This window comes from Andrena cerasifolii, chromosome 1 (assembly GCF_050908995.1).
Source record: "Andrena cerasifolii isolate SP2316 chromosome 1, iyAndCera1_principal, whole genome shotgun sequence".
In the NCBI taxonomy this organism is placed as follows: Eukaryota; Metazoa; Arthropoda; class Insecta; order Hymenoptera; family Andrenidae; genus Andrena; species Andrena cerasifolii.
Window position 1 is genome coordinate 24,643,496 of NC_135118.1, and position 17,983 is coordinate 24,661,478.

A 17,983-nucleotide genomic window follows, 5' to 3' on the forward strand; every position below is an offset into this window, starting at 1 on the left:
CCAGAATTAAATTTCCCTCTCGATTATTTAGTTTCTTCTCATCGGAGTTATTGTTATTGCCTCGAAGCGATATTTTGGTTGAAAGACAAAGAATTTGAAGGCGCAGAGCGAATTGAAAGGAACTGTGACCGGTGCACGATGGCTGATTCGCTGAAAATAGTTAACGCGAGTGGAATATGCTGACTGTGGAACAGATGGAATTTTCTTTTTAATCGTGGTTTATGTAATTTTTTGAGAATTGAAGTAAAGATCGCGTGCCAGCGATACACGGTTCATTGTATACCGGCAGCATCTGCTCGATGACGACGGATTCGATGAATCAATGCCGGTTACAGCGATGCAGCAACATCCGCGGCGATCTAATTTCGTGGACCATCCAGCTCACTGACTCACTTGGCACGTCTCGAGCCGCGTATTCTTTCCTCCGCGAGTCGCCGTCGTACCCGTGGAAGATTTCTGATCGCTAGACACCGAGGAAGGTCAGGCGATTCAGCCAGGCCCCGGGGAAAGGAAGGAAAGGACCGTAGAAAGTTTATCTTGGTCACTTTTCAACGTCCCACCCTCCTGCTATCGAGAACAATGCAGATGCCGCGCGAGGCGCGTCATTGTTTCTTAAATAGCTGGAGCATGACCGAACGGCGGCACCGTAGGCAAGTTTATGAAGCCCCGTGAACAACTTTCCACGGCCATCGCGTTGTCCTCCCATTGGCCGAGGGATTTCGCAGCCTGGTCGGGCCCAGCTCTAAACGAACAGCCCGTTTACATCATCCACTATTCGGCGCCGTTTACGCTGCACTTTTAAATCACTTTTACGAGCGACAGTAAGACTCGACCCAGAACGTCCTAAGCCTGTTTGCAGGCGAGCAGCAAGGTCAAGGAAGCGTAAAAAGTGAAGAAGAAGAACGGTGGAGTGAATCAAAATATTAGTAGTGTTTTTTCTATAGACCGGAACGGTTACGACTTGATGTTTGGCTATAGATAGTCGCGGATAGTGATTTGTGAGAAAAGTTGGAAATTTATTGAACAACTCCAACACATTCTACTGTAGGTATTTGATATTTTAAACTGACACCAGAAATTAAAGGCTGTGGAAAGTATTCAAGCTGTACCAAATATCAGATTTTGTGGAGATACAAAGGGTGTCCTAATACTTATGAAAGGCTGTGTAGGTTCAATTGGGGTAGAATACAGAGGGTGGAATAGATCCACGAATTTGATCCGGAGGAGTGAGGTTGGAAATTAGGTAGATGGTAGGTTGGAAAAGAAGGAAAATGGAGAACAAGTAAGGGTATTCGGGAATAGATCGAATATCTGAATTTAAAAGAAGCTTGGAGTGCCCTTCAAAAATATTGACCGACGTCCAGTTTTTTTAGCCTTGTACACATTAGGTGTTTGGTGAGAAGTGGATGACCTCTTACACTGAATAACAGGATAAGTCAAAATGTGTACGAATTTGGCTACAACTAATTTTGTATGTATAGAGTTGCCACAAAACTTTTATCAAAGTGCCTAAGGGTAGGTTTATGCTGGAGCTGCGATAAACGATCAGAGCGACGATAAGAGCGAAGCGTCGAAATACATTATATTGTTTTATAATGGAACTGTTCTCATTGGAGCAGCGAGTAGAGCAACGCTTACTACATAGATGACCAACGATAAAAGCGTCGAGAAAGAAATATTTATTTTTCTCCACTATTATCGCAGCTCCAACATAAACGTATCCTAACACAATCCCTACTAAAAAAAAAATTGATGACCTAACAACGCATTCTACAGTATCAGACACCGCAAGATGTTGATCCTGCGATTCCAACCAAGCTTCTCGGTTACGTAAGGCATTCGCGAACCCAACGATGGCCGATCCAGCTCGACCTTGAGTTCCTTCGCCCTTTCCTCCAGAAGAAGATGAAGCCACGGTACGCCGGCATTACTATCGAAGCTGTCCCCCCGTTTCCCGTAATTCCTCGGATCGAGACGCACCTTTATCTCGCGATGGGGACCAGGTGCAAGGTCTCCGTTCCGCGGTGGAGCAGTGCAGGAAGAGAAGCCGCGCAGGGCCTCGGTTCAGCGGTATCGTAAATGAAACGGAGACCTCGGGGACGAGGTGGATACACACCGTTGGCGATCCGTTTATTTTTACAGCAATGCCAGGGTGAATGCACCGCGGAATGTTTAGCTTCGGCACACATATCGCTCGCGTATACACACGGGGCCAAGCGGTACCACCTATCCGCTTGTGCTGGTATCGGTGGCCACCTCGATTTCCTCTGGCCAGCACGATAAACGCGATCAATCACCTCGCGATGTCGTTCGCGGAATGTTGTGATACGTGCTCTGGTCAGGGTTTTCGGGCTTGGTTGTATCTGGGTGTAGAGGGTGCTTTGTTAATGGAGGTAACCGACCCTGGGGCTGAAGTTGGTAGGTACCATAAGATAGTGAAGAAATGTATGTACTATGTGCTTGCGCATTAGTTATTAGGGGACAGAGTAAAATGTTAGTGACGAGGATATATTAATATCGTAAGGTGGCGAGTGTGGGGAATTTGTTTTAGATAGACTTAAGGTGAAATGTGTGGATTATAACTTCCTATAATTTGATAAATTTCAGAGTAACATAATAGCAAAGTCAAATAGGGCTGTTCGACTATTTTGATATGTAGCCACGGGTAACGGAGTACGTATCCGGCCTACACGGGCTATGAAGTAGATACAGACGATATGGTCAGACAGTGCACTAGCGAGTACGCTGCAGCAAACGATATTGCCATTTCCACTGTTTCTAGCGTTTCATTCTGTTTAGACGGTTTGAAAAAATCGATTTTTTTTAAAACAGCTTTCGAAAGTACATATCCTCAAGAATGTACTGCTAAATTTTCATGGAAAAATTCCAATTATTTTAGCTTCTACATAGGCATTTAGTAGGGAGCGCAGAGGCTCGGCCTGTATAGATGAAAACTTTAAACACGGTTTTCTCGAAATGTCATTTTTTCACATCGTGCAGGTAAAATCTCAAAATCTATCGAACCGATTGCTTTATGAATTGCAGTGCTTATTCTGCACACCTATGACTCTGGCAGGGACTACCACCAAGTATTTGTATTGAGTCTAACCTACTTTTAAAATCGAAAATAGCACAGAAAAAAACGAAATACATTGATTCTTGCATTTTGCCCGCCATTTTGCTAATTTTTAAGATAAATCACTAATTATAGTCCGAGCAATAGCGACAGCCATACTGATCAAGAATCTGTTCTTATATTTGGTTTCAGGTAAGTCTAACAGGTGAAATCACCTGCACGAGCGAGGCATACATTTTTAACCATGTCATCAAAATCGCCTTCAACAGCATTTTAAAAGCAATAATTGTATAACTTTTATATTTTTTATTTACTGTAGAAATGTAGTTTAATCAATAGAAAAAAGTTTTATTCCACTACTATAATTCCTTTCATCAGAATAAATTCCTGAAATTCGCTGAATTTATCGGCGCGCTAACCCAGACCCCTTCATAGGCAATGTATTACTTTTCAACCAGTGATCGATTGTAAGACGCCCCTTTTGGTTACATCCTCTGTCTTAAATCAAATGCTTCTAATTAAACTTAAAACTCCACTGCAAATAACTCGACGAAAATACCATTCTTTGAAGTTTAAGTAGCCTTTGCAGAAGCTTCTAATCAGAGGTACCTACTCCCAACCAGAAACTGCAAGAGATCGTCCCGAGAAATGTAAAAACACCCTCGACGATTGGAGCAACAATCTTCCTACCAAGTGTTGAAGTATCCAGCACCTAACACACCAAACCACCGAAGTTCTACTCAGATTCTAGATTAAGCAAACTGGGACACTGCGATGCGAAGTCCCAGGTCCTGAATGATCACAAATCTCCATTCTAATCCTAAATTCTAACACACTACCACCAACCCTCTTAAAACTCATCCCAAGACTTGCGTGTTACCCGTTCTATACTCTCTGCACCCACACTGTCCACACCTCCGCAAAACCACAAGAACTCTCACGCAAAGTACCCTGCATTCATTTCACGAAAACCATAGATACTGGGTCTTCCAACTCCCCTGCAATCCACGGATTATGTGGAAGCTCCGGTCCACGGCCGACAGCCCAGGCCAGAGGCAGAGGGAGCGAGAGGCGGGGCCGTGGAAAGAAAGAGAGAAAGAGAGCCGGCAGCCTCACTATATTTACGCGTAAGCGAGGCTGACTCGGTCGCGGTTGTCGGTCCATTAGCGATGTTTTGCGCGAGCAAAGTGCGTGCGAGCACAGCTGTTGCCGCGTAAACCATGCGCACCGCTGCCAAGAGCAACAGGAGATCGGTCGCCCCCTGTGTTCGCGCGCGCGCCTTAGCGGCCGAGGGGTACGCGGAAAAAAGAAGCAGAAGGGGAGAGATGGCGAGAGATTATCTTCGATCTCGTTCGATAAAGGCGACCACGCGGCACCAGCACCTGTCCCGATCGTCAACAACTCTCTTTTCCCTCGATCCCTTTCGCTCCTGATCGCCGTCCTCCACCGGGGACCGCTCGATCGAACACGGATAAATTTACGGGGGATTGTTCGAAAACGACTAGTGCTTCTTGTCAGAGCTGTCGAGAGATTTAGTGACTTTTAGCTGGTGCTTTTTGCCACGAGCTGAATCGTTATACTGAAAAGGGGTGATGGAGGATGGAGACTGGTCGAAAGAGTAGTTATGATGAGGAAGGTGTTGAGTGCTGTGCGCTGGATTTTGTAGATGAGGAAGGTTCGGGTTGGCTTTGAAAGGGGTGTATATCATGTTTTAATGGAGGGTTAAGTGGTCGGAGGAAAGGGGGAATATTTGGGGACTGGGAGCTTGAAGAAGCAAATATTAGGGACTTGCATAAATTTTGTCCGCTATTCGATTTTTGAAATCTGATTACAGGTACTTACTTCGAGCTGTATATTTTCCATCATTATTTATGACACTTTCCCATCTATGTGCAAATTGGATTATGCCTGTTTTATAAAAATCTTGGAATTTATCATTAAAAAACGAACTTATTGCACTTTTGTGGCCTCGAAATTATTGAACTTATTCCTGTCTATAGTGTTCTGTACAGGTTGAAAAGGTAAAAATCTTTGAGTGTCAAATCTAGGGAAGGAACATGGTGGATGAGAATAGTCTTCTAACTTGCAATTCTTGCTGCACCATGCAATAACTCCGTTAAATTACTAAATCCGTAGATAGTTCCAAAATGCAACACCACTGAAATCGCGAGGAGTGCAATTTTCGCGAAGGTTCCCTCGCTTTTCTAAACCGGAAACGCGCAGCTCCATGTCCCGTCGATTTCCTTCCCTCCGGGACCACCCATAAATAAGTCCAATCGCGCGATCGAAAATAGAAATCGGCTCGCGTACCATTCCCTCCCATTTTTCGTCCATAGACAAAAACACGTCGATCTCCCTCGCCATTAACGAACGCGTTCACCATCCCCCCATAGCAGCAACCATCCTACGAAAACAGAAGAAAAAAACGGAGGGTGAAGAGAAAGAAATTTCCCTTCCTCCGCGGAGTAATTGAAAGACTGATGAATCTTTGAAAAGTCAGAAGCTTTACGATCTCGTGTGTCAGCGGGCGCGCGCGCGAGCGTACGCGATGCATCACGGTTCTATTTTTACGAGAAATCTATTAATACGCCGTGCATTTTCCTGTTTGACGATTATAGTTCTTCGACGTAATATTCGGGTCCGAGAATACCAGCCTGTCGTCAAGCATTGACCTCTCGATGAATAAAGAAATTCATTCCCGCCGCTTCTTAATCACCCGCGTATTTCGATCGACGACAACTCATCGACTTGTAAGCTTGCAAACTTTCCTGTGGATACCGAGTGCGCCGATGCCACTTATTGTTAATATCAGTGGAATATTAGTCACTTGTTAGTCTACCTTAGCCTCGAACCATTGGAAAAAGTTGATAATATGGAACTGAAACAAGGGTGGCAGACGTTCACTCTTCGAGTTCTCCATCGAATGCCTATCCAGCAATTGTATTTCCCTCGAGGGGAACAGCAGAGCACGGTCGAGTTCCAGAAAGCTAAACACCCCTTTAGGATTCTGTAGTAGCGTCGCCCAATAAATCGACCACGGTTCGGCCCGTCGATCGTAAATATCGTTCGGGCGTGAAGTTACCCCTAAAATAACAAACTCGCGGGCCGACGTTGGGATAGAAGAATAAAAGAACGGCCATTCCGATGGTGGAAAGGAGGAAACGCGCTGAAGCCAGGGGCGCGCGTAACCGCGGCGACGTAACTCGTACACACGAGGTGTACACGTAAGAGAGCCGTGGGGCAGAGAAGGAGCGAGTGATGCAGCCAACGTGTACAAACGCCAGCGTCCACTCACGCACACGACCGTCGCGCAAAAGGAGCCCGTAGGTGTGAGGGTGTCGCCGTTTGGAAAGCGGCCAGCGAACGAAAAGGAGCGGGAGCACGGGGGAGGGAAGCCTGCCCACGCATCCCGCATACCGTCCCGATAAATAATCAAACTAGGCGTCTCTAGAACCGCGAGCTGCCAAATTCTCGTCCCGCTGGTCCTTTGAAGGTCGCAGGACGGTGGACCTGAGATTCGATGAAATTTTTAAAGGGATTTCATCGGTTGGTAGTGTTTGGGTTACTGTGGATTTTAGGGGGAGGGTGAAATTTGGTAGATCGTGAATTGTGGTGGCTTTTTAAGGGATTTATTAGGGGTGGAGGATATGAGATTTGAAGAAATATAAAAGGGGATTCGATTGGTCGCTAATATTTGTTCTACTGTAGATTCTAGGCAGAGGGTGAAATTTGGTAAATCGTGAATTGTGGTGGTTTTTAATTCTTTGATGAATCTATTGAGTGGACTCACTGAAATGATCGCCTGCGAATTTTTCTATTGTTAGTGAACTGATTATTTTTCTATTGATAATAATGGGGTAGCAAATTCTGGGGGTAATGAACTTTAAAGGTTTTTGGACCTCTGAGGAACTTATCGCGAGATTAGAAGGAATTTGTAAAGGGGACTGCTCGAATGGAAAAGCTGTTGAGAATGGGGTGAAATTTCATGGGTCAAAAAGTTCAGTGAATTTTACAATTAGACCCACAAAGAATCCACCATAAGATAGAAGATATGGGATTTTTTTACAGATCATCACTTTTCTCTTCTTCCTACCCGTTTGCTATTTTTTTTTTTTTTAATCTACCCAAAAACTCAACATATTCTTACTTTCGAATCTCAAATCCATGAGAAACTACAAACAGCCACGAGACTCGAAAACTACCTGCTGCAATAACCAGGGATTTTACAAAGTCGACTGGTAGCTGAGAAAGGTCTAAATTCCACCGACTATTGTCCAGATTACCAGAATGTATCTCATTGGGCCGGTCAGGCTTAAATTTAGATTCCATTCCTCATCGACAGCTGTTGAGCTCCAAGTTTACGAGCCATTCGCGAGCCTACGAATCACTTTTAATACCAACCCCGTCCGAGAATCCTCGTGTGGACTTCGTTTAAGCTGTCTCAAAGATGAAACTGGACGCTACTGGTTCAATCTTCTCTCTTACAAGGCACACAAACTCTCACACAAATTCAAACAATTCTACAAGGTACACAACTCTCACGAGGAATATCATCCTAATTACTCATATTCAAAATGCAGCGAAGGGAAATGATCGCTACACTAAAATTTAAACTCTCCTATAACTACACCAACCAACTATCCAGACTGTCAATGAATTCTTTCCCCCGAAAAGTCAGTACTTGAAATATGAAATCTCAGAAATAATGATCGTTTCAGTGGCACCATACCGTTCAGAACGTTCAATTCAACTCCCACAAGTTCTGACCAATAAATCCCCTCGATCCCGCGATAACGAACGCGAGGGACGAACATCAGAAGTGGCGTTTCGTCTTCGTTTAACTAACAATAAGCAACGCTTACTAGAACGGCCATTAAACGGTCCCCAGAGGCGAGGGCTATTCACCTTCGAAAGCCATCTCTATAAATCACATTAACTCCGCCGTAGTTCATATTTTCCAACTAGCGCCGCTCGCGGATCGGTGACGGACTAATCTCGATCGCTGTGATCTCTGGAAAAGAACTGCACGATGTTTTACGATCGCGCAGAAGCGAGCGCACGGATATAGTGTAATATAAATAAAAGGAGAATGAGATATGGATAGGAGCGTGTCGTTCGAACGAGGAAGACAATTTTAGATGGGAAATTTATTGGCGGTCGGCGTTGCCCGAGAATTCGTGGATCGCCGCACTCCTGGATCGTACGATTGTCATCGCCCACGATCCCCCGCGATCTTATAACGTCGGCGGCCTTGGGTGGTATCACAGAGCTGCGGGAAAGGTGAAAGGGAGGGCAGGAAAAAGCCAATGACAGAAATAATTCGGGGCTTATGTAACGGGAGGAATAAAAAGCCGCGGAAATAAAGGCGAGCAACGGTGGAGCGATATTTCACTGTCCTCCGGTAAACGTTGCTCTTTGAAGAACACGCGCGCGATTTCTTTCTCTGTCGAGGAGAAACGAGAGGGTTCGAAATGGGCGATACCTCCCGAGCGTGCCTCGGGGTTGATCGTGTGCCTCGACCATCTGGCGATGACATTTTTCAGCGGTTTCCTGTGATTTACAAATCCGTAATATTGTAGAGGCGCGTGGAAATCGAAACGAGAGGGGCGATGGTAGCGACTCCACGGTAAAATTCCGATACGATCGCGTATTATTAAGCGTTGAGACATCGATGAGGAATTTGCTGCGTAAGCACCCCGTAGTCGAGATTTCCAATGGAAATTGCCATTGTGGATGACGACTTCGATGTCTGCGCGGATGATCTTGAACTGGGGGATGAAGACAGGATGCGGCGCTATCAATTTCTACAAGTAGGTACAGATTTGACAGGGAGCTTTTTTGGCTGGCCTTTATTGCCTTATCGGGTAGATTGAGAGCAGGGCTTGAAACCGTTATTATAAAGATTTCGGTTCTTGAAAGAGTTATGAAGAACCTTTATATAACAGCTTGAAACAGTTATTTTCGAAATCTATTCAAGCCCTGATTGAGAGAGACTGAGTGTTCCTCTCGCTCATATACTATCTCATTGGCCGCGGAAACAACAGAAGAAGTGGAGAGGATAGCGTTCACCTTAGTTCGAAGCAGAAACCCTATCCTTAAGCCGCGGATCCACCTGGAAGCTAAGCTAATCTATGCTATGCCAGGCCGTGCTATAAAAGATCAAAAATATAGCAGAGCTTAGCTTAGCTTTTGGTGGAAACGGTTCCACAAGTATTTACGTGTTTAAGAAAATTTGAAAAAAATTAATTTCTTGAAACTCTCTGACGCAGCTAGAATAGCATAGCTTAGCTTAGCTTCCAGGTGGATGCCCGGCTTTAGTCCGAGACAATACTGGATTACATCCCACCCCTAACCATCCCTCAGTTTCCACGTACCCGAACGCAATATGGATACCCAACTCGAAACGAGCAGGACCCAGCTACAGATGCTGGACGAGAAATAAACCGCCACGGTGGAAGGGTTCAAAGTTGACTCCGCTGGTTGGACAGAGCCCCGACGAGACGGTTAATTAACTCGTGACAGCATGTTTGCTCCCCCCGAGGGGGCAGTAACCCCTAGCGCGGGGCCACCTCGCTGATTAATGATGAAAGTAATTAAAAGGGGCGGACGTTCGTTAAGGAGCAGCCCGTCGAAGGACGACGGAACAGATTCCTCGTAATCATCGGCCACGTCTCTGCACCATACATCACCGTCCCGCCGTCGGCTCGCGATGCGTTTCGGGCCTCTTTTCGAGTTAGACCCCCATTATCGACCCGACTTCGCGGACACCAGATACGTGTAATTAGTCCCGTGAAAGCCGAAACACGGCCATCAGCTTCATTCGTCACCGGTGCATCTAGACTTCCTGTTGGACACTGCCCTCTGCGACGGCATTCGCTGGCGTCTTCGAGGCGCTCCTCTTTTGATAAACAACCGATCCTAGACATAGTGTAGCCGAGCTTTCGCGAACGCTGGTATTTTGGAGGTTGCTTTTGATCGCGGACGACACGGGACGGAGCGGAAGAGCGTCATTAGCTGGTTGGGAAACTTGCAAGTTTGATCTTGTAGCTGAATGAAAATGGAATAGGGAGATGTAGGAATGGAATTACGGGCGAGTCCCTTGCCAGAGGGATCGAGTAAAGGAAGAAGAGATACGCTGGCGTGGGATGGCTGTGGGTGATGGACGAGGGAGGTTCAAGCTTGGGTTGGACACTGAAGGTGCTTGGAAATCGAGATTTAAACTTATACTACTTTCAATAAGTGGTAAATAACTTGGAACACATTTTAGAATTGCGATTTAAACTTATACTAGGTACTTTCAATAAGTGGTAAATAACTTGGAGCACATTTTACATTTGCTTGCCCTTGGGCAACCACCTAAGGTTGCGTTACCTTGCATTTTCTCAGATTCTGAAGTCCGACTGCGATTTTATTCGCGATACGAATCACCTATGTAGTGATTCGTTATGGAGAAGAACGTAAAAACGAGACTGGCTCTGTATTTATAAATTCTGTTTAAGAATTCCCGATGCAAAGGAACATACAGTCGGAGGGAACTGAAACGTAAGGCGCTCGCGTGATAAAGAGGGAGTAAATCCTTTTTTTAATCGCAGCCATCTGGCCGAATCTCGAGTTCGACGTTTCGAAAAACAAAAAGAGGTACAGCTGCGAAACGACCGGCGAATAAGATAGCCCCGGGGGTAAAAAATGTAGGCCAATACCCGAAGTGATCGTTACCATCTTGGAATGTTTTCACTGTTTGCATAGGCGATCAATCGGGAATGGAAATTCAAATAAACCGGCTCGGCGCTGACTAATCTCGACACTAAACTTGAGCCCGCGAATATTCTCTATGAAACCCTCTCTCTCGCCGAGGAACACCGAAACTCGGACCATTACTTCTGTATCTTACGACGCTACCCCAGACTCTGCCGATTATAAACTTCTATCGGGAAGAATGAACCCTGAACAGCGGCGATTGCGAGCGTCGAAACAGAAAACAAACGCATCTTGGTATTGTGCTATTTACTGACCGCAAAGGTTAAAAAGATCAGCAAAATTCGGCAGGATCGAAGTGAAAAGGCGAAAAAAGCGAAGTTGTTGATCGTAAGCTTCTATCGGAGGAACTTAAACGTGGAGAGTAAACATAATACACAGATAAGAAATTACTGTTTGGTATCGCGCAATCATCAGCTTCAAAGATGGAGAGCAAGCGAAAGAAGTGTCGCCGCGAGAATTATTGGCGAACGCGTCCTCTGCACAAGGGAGGGGAACCAGCAGGCGAGACGGAAAGAAGGCATGAATCCAGGTGGATAAGGGGCGCCTCTATTCGCAGATAAGGGGGTGAATAACCGGGGATAAAAATACTGTCGGTGTGGAGCGCGAGAGGCGAAAGAAGAGGGAAGGCGAGACGAGGGTGAAGCGGAGGGGAGCGCAGTTGGACGTGGTTGCCATCCGATTGGAATGCGCTATGCGCGCTCGCCTTGGTCTGCCTCAAGCCTGGTCCAAGTGTCCGGCCGCAGCCGCGGAATAAATGACCCACAGATAAAATGGCCTCCTCTACGTTCCTAATTAAGATCGAGATTTCCCTCGGGGATTCTGCCTTTTCGCGCGCTTCATCCCTCGTGAGGGGGGTATATGGCCAGACGATTGTAACTGCGCGTTGGTGTTCCTCGTGATTTGCATGGGAAGTAGACAGTTGGCTCTAGTTTCTTGCATTAATGATCGTAATTGATTTTTCTATTGTTGTTGTAGGTACACTAACTTGGTGCAACGAGGGTGTATTATTTGGTGAGTGCTACTCCTGAAATGGTATTTAAGGTTTTCTTGAATGTCCAGTCTTTTGGTACTTCTGAGTTATTGGGGGTATAACTGACATTGTAACTGTGGTTAGTTTTTATTATAAAATATAACGGTTTTCTTATTTAGCAACTAAGGGCTAAATCCTCTTCTGACTGGGTTTGACAAAATAGATTTAAGATCACTCCATTAGCGCTGGGAAATTCGAGTTAATCAACTTGACTAATATCAAGTTTAATAACTTAAACTTATCACAACATAATCATTCTTCAGCTTCCTTGCACGAATTATAACACGATCTTTGATGAGAATAGGTGCAGCTGGCGATGACGCATTGTCCACGAAGGCACAAATAAGAAACATAAAATAAATTAATGCGACGCGAAGAATTATTATATGAACGCCTATTAACAAATCACTCTCATATGATACTGGCTTAAGAGCCTAATAATCAAGAGACACGGCAGTGTCTCGCGCCAAGTATATATGTATAGGTATATGCGCAGCGCGAGACACTACCGTGGCTGTATTACGCCGAGCAATTTTGGAAAAACCCTGAGATTACCGAATCTCAATAATGGCTGATTCGATTAAGTTTTGAATGGTCTTAATGGATAGCTTGGGTTTGATTTACATAAGAAAACTGTCTTCGTTTTGTTCCTACGTGCCTTATGAGCTGAGATATTCCGATGTAAAGTTGCAATTTGCCGAATTTTATGTTAAGAGATTTTTCTCCATCGTCAAGTGTGGGCAAGAGGGGAACATGAAAGGGAGAGGAAATGTCTCTCAGGCACGTCGTTCATTGGATGAAGGTTTCGGCCCATCGCGTAAAAAATTGTTGTCACGTGACAGCCAGACCAGTACATCTGTCAAGGTAAACGTAATCTAGCTAGTGTCAAACCATCATTACCTGCCAAGTGTCAAAAAACGAATAAATATTTTATTCAAAATACTTGGCGCTGCTCTCCGAAAAAAATGTTAATTGTCTTGGTTAATAAATAAAACAAGACAAGACACCGTTGAGACAAGAAAGAAAGAAAAAGATTTTAATGCAATTTATACACATTTATTCAGTTTAGCAACACCAATTCGGAGAGCAGCGCCAAGCATTTTGAATAAAATATTTATTCGTATTAAAATATTTATTTGTATAAAAATATATCTGCTTAATATTATTTAATACATTTTTTTCTTTGTATAAATAGCCATTGTGATAATTTTTGTATATCATTACTTTTGTAAAGTTAAATATAGCACATTAATAAATTTATATTAATTTACGACAATGTTTTTAAATAAGATTCTATTTAATCGGATTATATACTTGGCGCTCTTTTTTGTACCTTTTTTTTTTAAAAAAGGTAATTTTGTGGGGATTCTAATATACTGCAAGGTAGACTGTGTCAGAATACTCCACGGTCCAAAAGACGCTGCTGGCATGACTCGACCTGTCCATACTGTCCTGAATAAATAAATTGTCAGCCGCTCCTTCCGAATCTCTAATTCTTCAGAAGTTAAAACGCTCCCTTCCCTCACAACTCGTTGCTCAATCACCATAAACGATGGTTTCAACACACCCCCGTTTACAGGAAGTCACCTTCCAATTCCTCCAAGAAAACCTCCATCTATCAAAGCCTACCAAAGGGCAGCTACCTTCTGCCTCCAACAAACATCATCAAACACAAAAACAAAAGCATGCAGCAACACCCTGAAAGCCTGGTTACGAGTCAGTCGGTCGTTAATGGCGTCACACGATTCGCACACGTCAACCTCGAGCCTCCTCGCTGGGGCCGTCTGGCGGGAGCGTTGGGGGTTAATCAGGTGAAAGCAGCGAGAACAGGGAACGGGTAAGAATCATTTTATTAATCGTGGTTAATCTGGGGATGCTTAGAGCTGTCGGCAAAAAAAACTGCTCTGCTGTGCAGGCGTAGGGAAGCGCGCACACTCGAGGCCAAGTGGTGTGCCCGTACCGTCACAGTGTTTACAGCGCTTCGCCCTGGGCTCAGGCATTCTGCGGTGACCTCGTGACCTCACCGATATTCCATCGTAGGTTCCTGCACTATACACACATGTACACACAGAGAGGGAGGCACGGGGGCTTGCACGTGCACGCCGCAGGGTAGCTGCACGCGTGCAAACGACGACGGGAGGATACCCCGAAGCACGCGCTCCTCCTCACCCTCCTCCTCCTCCTCTTCCTCCACTTCTTCTTCCTCTTCCTCTTCCTCTTCTTCTTCCTCTTCTTCTTCCTCTTCTTCTTCCTCTTCCTCTTCTTCTTCTTCGTCCCCCTCACACAGGCGGAGTAGAAGCCACCGTTTCGTCGACAGACACATCGGCCTCTCCCCTGAAAGTTCTGGCCGGGCCGCGTCACTGGCCCGACATAACTTGTCCAGTCGGTTGTCGAGCTACGACAGCCGAAACGATCTTGACGGGCGGCCTAGCGGATTACACGCACTGCCCAGCTCGCTCATTGGCGCGGCCCGGGGATCAGCGAGAATCCCGGATAACGTCGATCACCGCCGACCCGCCGACACCCTACAGACCCCTCGACTGACATGTTTATCTCCGAGGGGACGTGCCATTCGATTCGCCGGTCCCTATGCGCGATACCGCTAAAACGATCGCTTCGCGCTGGTGGCGGTCTCAGCGTGCAGCGGAACGATCTTCGGGGTGCCCACGAATCCTCAAAGAGTTTACGATACTCTGGGGTTACTTTCTTCCTTCACGATCACTAGTTCATCACTGTGTCCTTCCCATTGTTCGATTAAGAGGTTAATTGGTGACTTAGTCTACGAATGTCCATAAGGCGCATACTTGTGGTCCACGATCCCGTGAGCATTTATTTACAACGTCGAGAGAGACTGGAAATACCGAGTCGGAAATTTCAACAGTTTCTTTAGGAGGAATGCAACTCTGTCCCGCCGTAGGAATGGTACGTTCAGGTTCGTTTCCACGAGACAAGATCGTCTAGGATCCCTCTCTGGCGACGCGTTGGACACTCGGTTCTCAGCTTCTATCTCGCCATTCTGGTGGCTATTCTCTCCTACTCGTATCCTACATTTTCATCGATGCATTGCCCAGCAGTGGCACCAGGGATCGAGCATCACTTTCAACATCAAGTGTCTAGTGGAATCTTGCGATCTCTTTCTTTCAATCTTCCTCTCCCCCCATGGAAGTGTGACGGAGTTTAAAAGTCTCGAGTGATTCCTTCATCTATTGTACTCTGACTCAAGAAGCCTCAAGGGTGGATTCGCAAGTTCCTGGACAGTTCAGTCGCACAGTGATCCCTTCAATTCACCGTTCACCGTTCGCTTCCAATAAACTCCCGAAATAGGTGCTTCCTTCAGATCCAGAGCAGTCACTAGTCACCCTACCCAATCACTAGCCCTCCCCAAGCACTCCTATTCGGAATATCAGTCAAAAGGCGGCCTTAGGGAAGCAAACTCTGCTCCCCAGGAAGCTGGAGCCAGCGTTCTCGGAACGTAAACAGAAATCGCGCGGGTTCGATGATTCCCGTGGTTCGTTCATCGGCAGTTCGACGAACGTGTCACGGTGACCTCCCACTGCCGATCCTCGACTAGGGTGGCGCACGTTCGGCTCGAGTTACCGTCGAAGGTCGTCGACGCGACGATCCGGATGTCGCGAATTCGATTGACGTGGAGCGCGGGGGTCGTCGCGGCGCGACACACCCGTTTCGAGAGAGCCGCAGAAGCGAGAGAAGATGCCGCGCGAACGTCGGGGCGAACTTTGTGGATCGTTCAGCGATCTCGGTTCGAGGGCACACGGGAGGAGTGTGTTCACATCGCGAGATGGAGGGCGTCTAGGTCGCCGTAGCGCCTCGCAGCCATGTCGCACACGCACTGACGGACGCTCGACGCCGGGACGCCGTCTTCGGCCGGCCTCGGTCCACCCTCTCGGCAAGCGTCGGGACGCCTGGCTGCGGGCCAACGTCCCATCAGCCCCCTGCCTCGGCCAAGTGCCGTCACGCGGCGCTCCCGATAGCGCGACGAATTCTGTCGATGCTTCGACCTGTGCGAATCTTCGGCTCCTCGACGATCGGTTGGGAATTGGGCATATAGAAGGGTGAGGGTAGCTTGTTTGGGGGTGAAGATTAATGTAGCGAAAATTGCTGGTGTTTTGGTGTGTAATTTGGAGGAGGTGTAGTGTTTAAAGTTTGGGTAATGATTTAGAGGAAGTGAAGGTTTAAGGGGAAAAAAAGGGGTGACATTTATTATTGGGAATGTAACAGCGCTGGATTAACCAATAAGCAAAATAAGCACGTGTGTAGCGCATCAGAAGAAAGGGGGCATCATAGAAATTTTCTGAATTTTAAAATCTGCTGTTGGGAACACTTTTTAGTCAAATTATCGAAAATGCTTAAGAAATCGTACATTCCGCTGAAGTGATCACCCTGTATAAGGTGGCCACAAAATCTTTTAAGTGCTTAATTTTGAATATCGTTTTCTACTCTAATGGAGCCATTTGGTATTTACCATTAATGTTCCAGAGGAAAGCTGATTTGTTTGTAAGAAATATTACAGAATAATAACTTTCTCTCCAAAAGAATGAACTACTTAGTAACGAGCGTAAAAGAGGCAAGGGTACCAGCCGCAATTGACTCTACCTGAACAAATACCTATCTAAACATTTTTAAAAAAACATTAATTTGCTCGCGGAGCATTTCGACGTCTGTGCACCGATAAAAAAGAAGTAGAGGAGCTGCAAAAATGTAACAGGCAGGCTTCAACCCGAGCTCCCATTACGAAACTCGAAGATAGTCACAGACAGGGTGGTTGCACCCACATTTCGCGCGACACCCCACGCAAAGGTCGCCCGGCAGTCGAAAATACCCAGCCACAGCTCTCGAAATTGTGGAGCTCGCCCAAACCATGGTACATTCATTGATTTACGAATGACAATGACGTCCAGCTGCGTTGTCCGTGCCAAATGCGTCTCCAGCCACGCGAAACCCTTTCCTCGAAGCACGGCTCGCGACGATTAGGCGGACGATCGTTAAAGTCCGCTCGTATAATATGGACGCGTCGCTCATTGCAGCCCGGGGGGTTGGGAAGGAAGGAATTGGACGCGTATATAGGGAACAAGGTGGAAAATGCGCGACTAGGTCGGCAAGGAGGGCGACGAACAAGAGAAGGAAGGGAGACAAGGTGGAACGATATCCGACGAGTGGGCGTTCATCTACGTTTATCGTCAGCGCGGGGTGACGTCACCGTACGGTATAAAAGAGACTCTAAAAGCGAGCAGATGGCCTTTATAGTTTGACCATAGACCGTGCCGGCGATCGCTCACCTATGTAAGAGGAATCGTGAAAAGCTGGCGCCATTACACTGGACGTATACTTTTAGTGGGGAGGAGGATTTGATAACGCCGTTGCACCATGAGCTAGCGATCTTCTCCGTGAAGTCGAGTCACGTTTGTATGTAGCGCTTTACGGAGCGAATGGTAGAATTCGTTTCGAAGTGGATGGTAGACTTTCTGCTGCATCTTTTTATCGAAATGTCACGAGGTAGGTAAAACAGCTGAGTTGGAGTGGGAAGAGGAGTGATTTGTCTTACTGAAATGTGCAATGACGTTCGAAGAATGGCGTGGAATGTTTGGATAAGGGAGATGGATGCTGCAGGGTATGGAAAGAGAAGTCGTTAAAAGGAGATGTGGTACTGACAGTAAGTTTTATATTTTGTGCTTGTCTCTAAGAATAGCGTTAGGTATTTCGTAAAGGTTACAGCGAGAAGTTACAATCAGAGTCAGCCATCTGAGATCTTGCCTTGTGCTCAAGAAAAATATGCATAAAGCCTTATGCTGAACAACAATATTTAAAAAATTCTCCGGCCTTTCCTTTTTGAATTATCTCCAAAATAGCGATTTTTTATTAAGAGAACTACCTTAGGAATTTTTTTTACACAAACAATAACGTCATATTCGGATTCAGCACCACAAAAAACATACAGATGCCAGGTTTTAGCCAATTATTCTTAAATAAGAGAATTCTGCAGTTTTTCGCATACGCCTTGAGGCTATATTGAATGTTACTGATAACACGAGTAAAATAGGTCCATTTCAGATATAATTTTCAGGATTTCTTAATTACTATGAGTACTTTAAAAATATATA

The 17,983-nt window shown here is 45.9% G+C and overlaps 1 protein-coding gene across 4 annotated transcripts in view; it reads right to left on the reverse strand.

The window, feature by feature from the left end:
- LOC143371112 (uncharacterized) overlaps nucleotides 1–17,983 on the reverse strand; it is a 381,457-nt gene that overhangs the window by 319,521 nt on the left and 43,953 nt on the right. Inside the window, exon 1 of one of the 4 annotated variants that reach the window (XM_076816019.1) lies at nucleotides 13,825–15,724. The exons of the other annotated variants lie outside the window; for them this stretch is intronic. Within the exon in view, the coding sequence (XP_076672134.1) occupies nucleotides 13,825–13,864 (40 nt within the window). The 5' untranslated portion in view covers nucleotides 13,865–15,724. Of the gene's footprint in view, nucleotides 1–13,824; nucleotides 15,725–17,983 lie in introns of those variants that run through there. 4 annotated transcript variants of the gene reach the window in all.